The 13037-nt window shown below is 34.3% G+C and overlaps 1 protein-coding gene across 1 annotated transcript; it reads right to left on the bottom strand.

Annotated features, from left to right (window-relative positions):
• Positions 1–971: 971 nt before the first annotated feature.
• Positions 972–12581, bottom strand: LOC126825649 (PHD finger protein 23). Its single transcript, XM_050555396.2, has 5 exons — positions 12168–12581; positions 11852–11901; positions 9732–9833; positions 3951–4068; positions 972–2832 (listed from the first exon to the last, which is right to left on the bottom strand). Exons 1-5 carry the CDS (start codon positions 12205–12207, stop codon positions 2609–2611), a joined length of 534 nt encoding a protein of 177 aa, XP_050411353.1. The 5' UTR covers positions 12208–12581; the 3' UTR covers positions 972–2608.
• Positions 12582–13037: the final 456 nt, after the last annotated feature.

Raw genomic sequence — 13037 nt, 5'->3', positions numbered from 1 at the left:
CAATCAATAATGACCTGAATAAAATCTCAGAAAAACTCTAATCACGTGCTTGGCGGTTGTTTGTGGTTTAATATTGTTTATATTTTGAATTATATATGGGGTCCTCAAATCTTTTTAAGTGCTTAGGCCCTCTGTCGGTCTTAATTCGGCCGTGTTTATACATGACATTTACATGTGACATAAACACTAAGTAACCATATGCGTGGAAATTTTAGGGTCATCATCAATCCGCTTAAACTGAAAACAAACATTCCATACTGGGCCTAATTAATAAGCACCTCTGCATTCATAGAATGCATGTTTCAGACAATATCAATATTTCACGGCCTAGTCTATGCTAACATATACTCAAATTGATTATTTAACATTTAATTAAGAAACAACAAACCAAAATATCAAGGATAGATTAGCTCTTAGCTTGGATTCATTTGGATTTAAAAAAGACCATTGAGATATTTGACTCATCACTTGTACGACATGTTGGTATTGATGGCTTGTTGATATCCTCTATAGAGGATACTAAACATTAGCGAGAAAATAAATTGATCAAATCTTTATAAATATTGAATGGAATTTATTAATCATGTTTAGATTGATATTCCTTTTAGAGATTGAACTTTTGACATCACGGTAGTTTGCAACCGATTAAAAATCTCCTAATTCATGATCAGCAGCTTTGACAGCACTTCTTTTAATTCTAGGGGAGATAATTTTAGGAGGTTAATCACCAGGGCAATCAATGGGTGTTTAAAATATTATACTCAACAATCTGCTCTTTAGGCCATATCAAATCAAATTTTTGTTCTTTGGGTCTGAAGAATTTTCAGGCAAACTGAAATTAATTTTTAGTTCTTCATGGTATTGATAATTAAACATAATCTTTGCTTAAAATTTCAAAAAAAATAATTTGGACCCAACAAGCTTTTGGGAATAGCAAACAAGACCCGCCCCCCTCCCCTCCCCCCCAAAAAAAACAAAAAAAACGTATTGCAACTGAACAATTGAAAATGCATATAGTCATAGTCTCAGATCGGAAATTTGTTTTTTGTCACTGAATCTAATTTAGACAAAACCATATTTGGAGTTATCTACCTTTAGCTTTCAAAAACTTACAGCAACATGCTAAATTCTACTAACAATGAACCAGATTATTTTAACTGGTTCAGAGTAGCCATTTATTAAGTTTATTGCTTAACAATTTCACAAGTACATAAAATTAACTTAAATAATGCAATCATTGTTTTTTTTTACATTGGCTGATGAGCTGAAAAAAGCTGTCTTAAATTTCAAAATTTTCTCTTCTAAAAATACTCTTACATCATAATAAGGAGAGCGATTTCTTTTATTCATAAGGCAAGTGTACTTAGAGTACAAGATTTAGAGACTATACAGCCAGGATTTCTTTTTAAGTAGCATACACTGTATATTAGTTTATCATAAAAAAAAAATATGTAACTTAATTATTATGAGGAACAATTTTCAACTCTGAGGTGCTCGACAAAAAACTCTCCAGGCACTCGATGGGGATTAAAAAATAATGACTGACCAAGAAAATAAATAAAATGTACATTCTGAGCGGTTACAATGTGTATATATTTTCCATACACATACATGATTTAATAACTTAGATGACACATAAAGATATAGACTTGTAACCTTTTATAAATATTGGATCTTTTGTCGGCAGTTAATGGTTCAAATGCAATGAGAAAAATCTGTGGAGAACTTTCGAGGCACAAACATATCACAAAAACAATCAAGTTTTGCTTCTAACCCATCTTGGTACAACAAACCTAGCCATAAGAAATTACAAGGTGAGAAAAGGGTTAGGTCACTCTCCCATATTTCATCTGAAGGTGAGCAGACGCGAGAAGGTGAAGGTCACAGCCTACATAGTTTACAATGTCTGAAGTGATTGGACGAATGCTCTCCAAGAAATGAATATAAGGGCAGAAGATTAATCAATCACCTTTTACGACAAGGTCTGCACGGTACCGCCACATGATGGATCGGTGACATTACCAGAGTTTGAAACTCATTATGTAAACTCATTATGTAAGACCAGACACCAATGTAAATGGTGTTCCATCAAAACATATATCTCTGTGACATAAATGACAAAATGGAGAACTGTTTTAAGGCCGGCTTCTGTTTACATCAGTCTCAGTATACATTTATTTCACATGTGATATAAGAGCAGACGCCAATGTCAAGGGTGTCCTCCATCAGAACTGAGGCTATATAATATACATTGTAGAATGAAAGCCAATAAAATATACATAGGCCTGATGGGTGTCACAGAGAAGTATTTTAAGGCCCACTACTGTTCACATTTATTTCACTGTCAAGATGCCAATGTCAAGGTTGTCCTCCATTAGAACTAAGGCTCTATGATAGTCAATAGAATATACATAGGCCTGATGGATGTCATGGAGAACTGTTTTACGGGGCTCACTTCTGTTTATGTCAGCCTTGGTCTACGTTTATTTCACACCCTGGATACCACTGCGTGTCAACAAACTGTACTACCATGTTTCAAACACACGGTCCCGGTACTATCACAATGCAATGATTTTGTCATCGGTCTAACAAATGGTCTCTAAATCTACTACTCCACGATTCTCTTATTTTCAACTCTTGTCCGCGACGATTTACGTGTCGTCAAACGAGCGTCTCTACATCGCTGGCACGTGAAATTATCTGGGATGTTTGTTTTACGTATTTTAGCACAAGATAGATGAATCCATACGGAACAGTCTGAACACTCGATCATTGGCCGACCTGCGTACGGCTTCGAACAAAAACATGTAACAAGATCCATGGAGTCATCCTCTGTAAAAAAAATTAAAATTCAAAGTGTTAAAATAAAAGCAAGAACAAATAAATCGAACTGAATTTGGTTTAAAATCTGATGAACACAATATTTCTGTTATCTTGAAAGAAAGAAATGGGGTTTAATATCCACTCGACACACAAACAAATAAATCGAACTGAATTTGGTTTAAAATCTGATGAACACAATATTTCTGTTATCTTGAAAGAAAGAAATGGGGTTTAATATCCACTCGACACACAAACTGTCATTTCTTGACCAAGATATGGTTTAATTTTATTTCAGTAATTCGCTTGCACTTTGGGGTCTGTAGAAGTGGTGGTGGTGATGGAGTCAGGGTGTGTGTGTGTGGGGGGGGGGGGGGGGGGAACCAGGGGACCTGGAGAAATCCCACAAGGTTGGACAGATTTCCCTACTCCTTGTCACATACAAACTGGGAATCAAAGCACGGCATTTGACTTAATAATGACAGACCTTATGATCCAACGTGCACGCATTAACCTGTACATACCGTTCTTCTACCCAATCCCTGTATATGGGACATCGATTTTTCATCCCATCCGAATGGAAAAAGTTTTAAAATCAGATGAACAGATTATTTCAGTCATTCTGAGACTACCATACAGCATTTAAAAGAGTTCTTTTACGTGTACACCTGGCTCCTTGGGTTTTTTTGTCCCATCCGAATGTGAAGACATTGTTCCTTCACATGCTCTTCTTCTTGCAGCATTGGAGTTTATTGTCTCATCAACACAATACTTCAACCATACGGTTATTTTATTTTTTCATGGTGACGTATGAGCAATACTCGGTGAATTTTGCCTGGACAGTGGTATTTCTGTCTACTCTTTGTCGAATTTAAACGGTCATGGGTTCTTAAATGCATGCCAAAATGTAACATATGATCTCAATTTTTCAACGACAAGACACAATCCCTTGCCCAAGCCCTCCGTCCTGCACCACTGAAAAGGAGAGAAAACACTATGGAAAACACTGCGATTGCACCATGGACCTCTTGCTTTAATAATGAGCTGGCACCTAAATCAATGAGCAGCAATGGTTCCTTTGATCAAGAATGTGTAAGAGTAAAATATTCATAAAATATTATCATATTTACCATCAAAGGATGAATTATGTTCTTGACTACTATAGGATAAATTTGATGTCTCTGATAAATAACTATCTCCTGTACCAGTACTATCTAACGGACTTGTATTATATTCTGCTCGCAACATCTGAAAATATAAAATTGAATATATAATAAGTATCTATGTGGTTTATGTAATATGTATGTATCTATTGAATACACATGTAATATACAGTAGACCAATACACTACACAGTACACTTGTAATTTACAGTGGACTAATGTTAAAAGAATACACTTGTAATATACAGTGGACAAATGTAAAGAAAATACATTTGTAATTTACAGTGGACCAATGATAAAAGAATACACTTGTAATTTACAGTGGACCAATGTAAAGGTAATACATTTGTAATATTCATTGGGCCATGTTAAAAGAAAACGCTTGTAATATACAGTGGACAAATGTAAAGAGAATACACTTGTAATACACAGTACACTTTTAATTTACGGCAGAGGAAAGTGTGTATAAAGCTATATGGAGAATGGACTTGTAATATACAGTACACTTATGTGTTTTATGTGTGTGTACAACTTATTAAGGAATAATAGACTTTGGTCTGTTAACTTACTGTGAGTTATGACAGACTACAAAACTGTGGTTTTCAACATATATTGTATGGTGAGTTATAAATGCTTAATTTCTCATTTATATACTGTAACATTTGAAGCCCCCCCCCCAAAAAAAAAGACCTACAAAAGACAGATTAATTCCTTGCAGAATCCATAATTAATTAGTACATTTAAACTAAATTGGGGTATATAAAGTTTCTTCAATATACATGTAGTGGGTCTAAGAGGATGAACAAAGTATATACCTTGTAACTAGATTAGGTCTACACCAAGTTGATAGAAGACCATATTTGCAGTCATGGTTACAGACAGACAGTGGCTGTTATTGTAGTAGGATCAGTCTATCAACATTCTATTATTTAGATGTTAATATATTGCATTAGGGAATAAATAGTTTCATATTTCTTTAACTATGTCTAATCTTTTCATTCAAACAATAAAAGGTTGTAACTTTTTTTTCCTTTTTTTTTTTGTTTTAATGCAAACTACATTATTTTGAGAGTTATATCTCATAAAAGAAATACCAGTCCATAACAAAGATATGATGAATTGAAGATTTGACTGCATTAGGCATCTTCTGCTGACGATCTAAACGGGAAATGGTCAAAGGAAGCCAGTAATTATGGTTATTACAAAACTGACAGTATAAATACGTTTGAAGTCATCTTCGGTTAATACACTCCCACATCCGTTGTATCCGCCACTGTGGCATGTCAATCACAAGAAAACACGCCCACACAACTGAGCCATGTGACTTTTATTGACAGCTTCAAGCAATGTGGCATGTTGCCAAAACAGTCATACCACGTATTGTTACATTGTTCGACTTATCTAATTGGAATCAAATTGTGTCATCATCAGCAAAATATTCGTGATGTTTTCATACCAAGGTATTTCCCCCTATTTCCAGACTTATAATTCTGGGAGGTAAGGAAAAAAAATATTTTGAGAAATGCTGCATTATTCAAATTGAATGAATCGATGAATCTGGGATTGTCAGTAACCATAATGGCTGCTAAAAATAGCGTGTCACGTTGTGACGACCTTCACCTTACATGCACGGGGTGAGTTCAGAGTTCATGGTGTAAAAGGTTAGGAAATATTTGTATCTACCGGTATCAATGTTTATTTAGTGGGTGAACTGCTCTTTCACGATAAATTGCATCATTGCGGTTAAAGCATATTTTATAAATAGTATTTGAAACTTACCAGGCTAGCCAGACCTGGTAAAATATCTGTATTGGTATAATGCATGAATGAGTTTTTTGTTCAGTTAGTACATGTCGGCCTAACTATACCATTTAAATTTATGTCTCAAATGAAATGGGGTTTAACATCTTAGTTTTCTGCAACAACCCAGATAAGGAGGGGGCATACATGAGAAATTTTGTCCAGGCAGCAGCACTATAGCCCATTTCTATATCCAACTGTCAAGGAATGATCCTTAACCTCCTGTCAATGATCACAGTTTTTCCTTGCTCTGCCCTCCTTCCTGCAGGATCACCACGGACTGACAAGAGGAAAACCAATCCTTCTCGGTCACCTTCAGGATCAAACACTGTTGATTGAATCAACACCACACTTACTGAGCCACTATAGCTATAGCTCAGCTCTGAACATAAAGTCTCCTCACTCCTCAGAGCTGAACTAATGTAGCTCTAGCTCAGCTCTAACACAACCTCTCCTCAGAGCTGAACTACTATAGATCCTATCCTGTACAGATTTGTCCAAATAAAACTCTTCACAACATTTTTTTAGGTGCAACAAATATGTAAAAATGATTATATCCAGGCCTGTCAGTCAGTACTAGAGATGTTATATCTTATTAAATATAATTCATGTATAGGTCACATATGGTGCAGTGAATAATCATATTATATTATATATTGATACATGTACCAGTATACATCCAATTCTAAATTTAATTTAATGGGGCGAAATGTTTGATCAAATTATGTGTTATTTCGATCAGTGATGTCAACAAGCTCAATACAATTTAATTTATATTTCGTAGATTTACTGGACACAGGGTCTGGTTTACTGATGTCAATTCTGGGCCCTTATTCACAAAAACTTAAACTAAGATACAATCAAAATTTTAAGAAATACTGCAATTCGATTGGCTGACCAGTAAAATTAATTTGCATATATCCAATTTGCATATTGGTCAGCCAATCGAATTGCAGTATTTCTTAAAATTTCGATTGTATCTTAGTTTAAGTTTTCGTGAATAAGGGCCCTGTGTTTTACTTTAACATAAAATCAGTTATCTGCATAATGTTTGAACATAAAATCAGTAATATATCTCAATCTCAATGTTAGAGAACATAAAAACAGTTAGAGTATCTTAATCTCAATGTTAGAAAACATAAAATCAGTTATATATATTTCAATCTCAACGTTAGAGAGCATAATATCAGTTATAATATCTCAATCACAATGTTAGAGAACATAAAATCAGTTATAATATCTCAATCCGTTAATTATGTCCAAATGTTGAAAAGAGTTATGTCTCAATATTAGAATACATGTGAGTATGATATAACAAGGTGTATTATAATATAATTGTGATAAAATTTCCCATATATATATACAAGTATTTTTGGACTTTTTAAAATAAAATTTTGGAATTAGGATTAGAAACTAAAATTTCAGCTAGACCTGGAAATAACAAATTTTAGTTCAAGCTGCACCTGAACTCTGACATTTTAAACTTCGAGCTACCAACGTATACATTGGACTTACTTCTTTTTCCCATCCCATATAAACAACCAGATACTGTTCGTTACCAGACCCTGTGTCCTGCCCCAATGACAAGTCCAGCCCAGAGAAACTGTCTCGGACAACACCAGGTGCAAATCCAAGACCTTCCGGTTAGAAAGTGAGCCAGTTCCATATACATGTTACTGTGAGTCTGTGACTCCCATAGAAATAACCAACACACATATAGCATACATGTATGTATTGGTAGATAAGTATAATGGCAATCAACAATTTTCTCAATCAATTATCTCTGAGATATCAATGCCTGATTTGGCCATTCGACGCCATCAATATTTACCGGCCATCAACAAGTACCGTGACAATCAAGTATCTGATAATCATATGTGTTATACCCATATAAAGAATTCGTCCATTCTTTACTTTGAAAATACTGATCATCATTTGAGGATCTTAAATATGGTGGAAAATGAATTTCTCAAAGGGAGAGAGAGAGGGTTTAAGTTTAAGGTCCACTTGACACAAACTAGTGCATTTCGGGACTAACACATGGTTCAATTTCATTATCATTAGTATGCTTGTGTGTAAGGGTCTTTAGCAGTGGGAGGAAATCCAGAGGACCTGGAGAAAACCCACAAGGTTGTAGAGGCGACCCTACTCCTTGTCACGTACAAGCGGGGAATTGAAATCACGCCACTTGACTGAATGACAGCCCTAATGATGAAACACGCGCGCATTAACCATTTGATCACCCAGCCCCACAATTTCTCAAAGGAATATCAATCAAAAAAATATTCTGTTCCGTTCAGTATTTAGAATTAAAATACAGATGTAAAGTCATCCTTTGACGTTGGCATACTATTATTTCAAATGGTGGTACCAGCAACATGGCAATCATACATTATTTATTCAAGATGAAATATTGGATGGGAGTGATTTCATTGAAATGAAAGCGAAGGATAGTGTCTGTGTTTGAAGTTGTTTAATGGTCTCGATCTTAAGAGTTTGCTTAATATACTGAAACAACACTCGGGCTAACGACGCCCTCATGCAGTGTCAATATATTACTAATGTCCTGTCCTCGACCATAACCAACATGTACATGTATTACGAATTAAAATTTTTGAAACATTCGCCACCATCTACAGATGATACAAACAAGGGAACGCAGTGAAGATTAACTGTAAAAGTTTTGTAAATCAGATTCCATTTTAAGTCATTAATTAATTATATGAAAGTGTGAAGTGTATTAGTGTTAATTAGACCATACCAAAAATCTGAAAGGGAAGTTTTTATTTTTGTGTTTTTATTTTGTCAGAATGTTACTACAAATATACTGTAACTAAATGACTTCTCCATACACATCAAATTTCAAGGAACTAAATTCATCTCATCATATTGTTTATACATGTAGGAATGTGTCGTTTATTTTTGTCATAGACATTTATCACCCTTATGTACTTGATAAATGAGCCATGGATTGTATGAGATTGTTACTATTTGTTATTCTTTGAAATAAAACAGGTCATGCAGCCCTTTTGACGTGGTTAGTACTAAATGATAAAGCCAGCTCAATTTTTCGTCATACGTGTAGGTCACGAGATGTAAACAGGGCTAATGATAATCCCAACCCTAACCCTAGACCCAATGCTTACCCTAACCTACATGTACAATCTCGCCAATAATCACGTGCCCTAACCTTATTTACATCTTAGTGACCTTGACAAAAATTGAGCTGGCCTTAACAAATAGATTTAGCCCTTTTGACGTGATGTAGAATTATCTGAGAACCAGAATATTTTTTTGAATGGCCTTGGCTTACATGTAAAAAAAACACAACACAATTTCTATGGAAAACAATCTCTGGTTTATAGATATACAGCACGATGTTTCGACAAGTATTTTCTTATCGTTTTCAAGCACAAATGATAATTAGTATGTGTGTGAAATAGCTTTATTTAACGAACGCTTTCAACGAGGTAATATAGCAGAAAATTACATGTTATACAAAGTGAAATAGTTACAAAGTGATTAGCAAAAAAAAGCGGAAGGATTGCAAAAGAATATTCATATATGTAGGCCTACACGGAAAAACACTTAAGAATGGACAATATACAGTAAACTAAAGGGTAAGCTTACTCTTCTGGACACCCGTTACCACTGTTTGTCATGTATTTAGTTTGTCCATTTGCTCATTACCCTATATTGCCTATACCGTTTTTTGTTTTTTAGGACTTTAAATTTTAGATTGTTCGTACTTGGTTAAAAATTTATGTTGTTACAATACAAAACGATAAGAGAATACTTGTGGAAACACTGTGATATATGTGTATAAACCAGTGATAGTATTTCCATACAAATTGTGTTGTGTTTTATAATGTGCTCAATCGCTAAATGCCACTCAAGGATTGAATTGGTCGTACATGTATTTAGTTGACAGTTTAACGAACTAACTAACCTCTGATGAATCAGAATTATACTGTGTATAGGATAAAACCATTGAACAAAACTCGAGAAAATCTTCACTTGTTCGTTTCTTCTTATGTGGTGAACTTCTCATCTGTAAACACAGAATTTAAAAAAAAAAAATCATAATTTCATTAAATAGATAAACTTCTGAAAAAGAAATGTTTAAAAACTGAAGGAACATAACACATATGACAACCTAATTATAGTAAAAAAATTTAGAAGAGATTTTTTTACAATATTCTTTCTTGACTTTGTTTTATAGTAATTTGGGGGATTTTTAATTCCACTTTATTAAAGACATATCAGGCCAACAATGGTTCAATTCTGTTCAGTACCAGGTATTTACAAACTACAAAGAGAGATACATGTAAGATGTATAGAAACTTAACAGTATTCAGCATTCTCAGGAGCAGATAATACAGAAAGCATGTGAAAACAAGCCATTTTGTTGTCGAAGGCAATTTAATAATAGGTCTCTTTGTAATCTAACTGAATGCAAAGCAGGAGATTATCCACCATTGATATTTTGACTTTGTTAAATACATAATTAATTAGAGTATATTACTATGTTTTCACGTTTATTAAATCGTGAAATATTAGATATTGATCGCAAAATGTAAATGATTATGAAAAATAAAATCATGTGAATGTTAATAATTTGCATGTAGCCAGCTGACTTGTCAGTATATAGATAATAATAATAATAATAATACACAGCTAGGCCTGCCTATTTATTCATAGAAATATTTTAATATATTATAAATCATTCTTTATCTGAATTCTGACTAAATACCCCCTACCCAAAAACTCTTTATGTTTCATCATGACAAGCTTATAAATAGAAATATCAAAAAGTCTTCTGTAACATGAACTTGATATACTATACAATGTTTACTTTATCAAGTTTATCTTCAATGCAGGCCAATGTGAGCCCAGTCTTTTGTCACAGAAAAATACTGAGATTTTCATGACAGACCAAGCATAGTCACGGTCTGTTTGGTATTATACCGTTACTAGAGTAGTATCGTACTGCGAAGGAACGTGTATTTTCCGAGATTGGTTCCGCTAGATTGAGCCCCTCACCCAAACCCGTTAAATTACATGACCTTTGACACCATATGTTTGTATATTTGACGTCACCTAATTAAATATTCACAAATCCTTAAACATCCGCCATCTTCGTTGGATAAACGACAAAAATATCTCCAAATTTCTTTACCGTTCACGACAAATCTTTACATGGAAATTCGTCAAAAATTGTGACATCTCTTTCATGAGATATTGAAGTTCACTCGATGCAAATCGGATTCAAAATACTTTCACAAAAAGTTTTACAAAATATCGTTTCAAACGAACGAGAATTTCAACAGAGAACCGTCGTGTATTAGTCGATGGACGTCTTTATTATGTTCTTGTTAAAAGTTGAACGTTCTTATACATGACATAAATGTAGTCAGTTTTAAATTTCGTATTAATAAACTATCGTGTAGATATCTTTTTTTTATTACTCCCGATCGGCCAGAACATCGATAATAGACTGGTTTTAATAATGGCTTCGTTCTTTGTGCGAGGTATTTCACAACATCCACCGACTTAGGTTTGTTTTTCTCATCTAGGCATAAACATTTGTTTTCATAAAAAGGGAATTCCATGAACAGTTATAAATTTTTAACACAATATAGCATTTGTATGTTAAGAAGTTGAAACTGAACATTTCGCACATCTCAGCTGGGCTGGCGAAACGAGCCACCGACTGACTAATCTAATGACAGAAGACTGACTGGTCGTGCAGTACGCCATATTGGTCTAACCGTCTGCTGTCTTGTTAGTATCATTGAGATAGCCTCTTCAATTAATTGCTGTTTTCTCAAAAACTAACCGACCAAATTGCACGAAAATTTGCCAGAATGTAGCGAATAGACATGAGTACACGAAGAATGCTGAATTATGAAAATCGGTCGGCTGAAAGTCAAATTATACAAGTGATTGTTTGACTGTAAATTAGGTCAATTTGATACAACGAAAACTAACTTTATTTCAATTAAATCTCTGAAATATTGTCAAAACGAACTCTAATTAATTAAAACAATCAAGGAGTGGATGACTTACCTCAATGTCCGACTTTGAAACAGAACGTTTTCCTTTTTTAACAATTGGAGCTGGAGTGAAAAAAAAACAAATATTTTTTTTTAGAATTAAACACAATTTGCTGTATAGTTGTATGAATTGACTTTTACATAATACCACATGATTTTGAAATAAATAAATTAAAACAAACGTCTTAGATTTCTCTAGACCGCTCTGTTGTAAGTTTTCAATGTCGATGTCGACTTACAATTCCGATCATTTCACGCCGCACTGGCTTAAAACTGACGTTCACAGACAGTAAACGGCTTCCTATCACAAAATCGGAAATAAATTCTACCTTTGAACTGTTCCTGAGTAATATTTGTAGCCATTTCCATCAAATCTCATAAAAACAAATCTATAATCCACCAGTAAATGGCATAACACTGTCTACAAAATCACTCTTGATGTTAGAGGAACGATGGCGATCTCGTAATGTCGGAGTTCGCTCAGTTGAGGTCGTAACCCTGCTCATTTGCATAGGTCACTACTCGTGACGTCAGCCAAGGTCATCCTAGAGGTGTTACATTTCTGCAATTTTCACCACTTGGATTTGTTTCAAAGCAAACTTTAGTTACACTAAACGCTTTAAATAAATCCATTGCAGATCTTAAAATATTTTCCAAACTCTGATCTGCACCTTCGGAACCGTAAGCCTGGATATTTCGTCACCCAGCTGAACAACAGAGAAGCCATTTTGATGGAGAATGAATCCAACGTTAGCGGAACTATGGGAATGAGGGCGGAGCTTAAGCAGGTGCGCGTTGTTGTAGTTTGGATTATCCAGTCGCGTTTTATAGATAAAGAGTTGTGTTTGTTTTGTTATTTATGATCGTCAAGTCGTTCCGTGTTTATAATGTGGTCTATTCATCCATAATCCCGTTATCTTATTCAAATCAGTTATTTGCTGGCCACCGATTATTCTTTCTCCAGAGCGCTAAAATTATGAAAGTCCATGCTTTAAAAATTACATAAATTCCGCTTGGTACACCTGTTAATTTTAAATTTCAGAGAAAGTTAATTGATGTTACCATTTTGAATCTGAAATTTATTCAAAATGATCAATTATATTAATGTCTTTTATCAGCCGTCAAAATAACTGTGAATTCGGGAAAAACAAGTCTCCTTTCAGATTGATAGTTTTGTAGCCCATTTATGACAATTTAAG

This window comes from Patella vulgata, chromosome 6 (genome assembly GCF_932274485.2).
Source record: "Patella vulgata chromosome 6, xgPatVulg1.2, whole genome shotgun sequence".
NCBI lineage: Eukaryota > Metazoa > Mollusca > Gastropoda > Patellidae > Patella > Patella vulgata.
The sequence above is the reverse complement of the archived record's forward strand: the minus strand, read 5'-3'. Positions and strand labels throughout refer to the sequence as shown.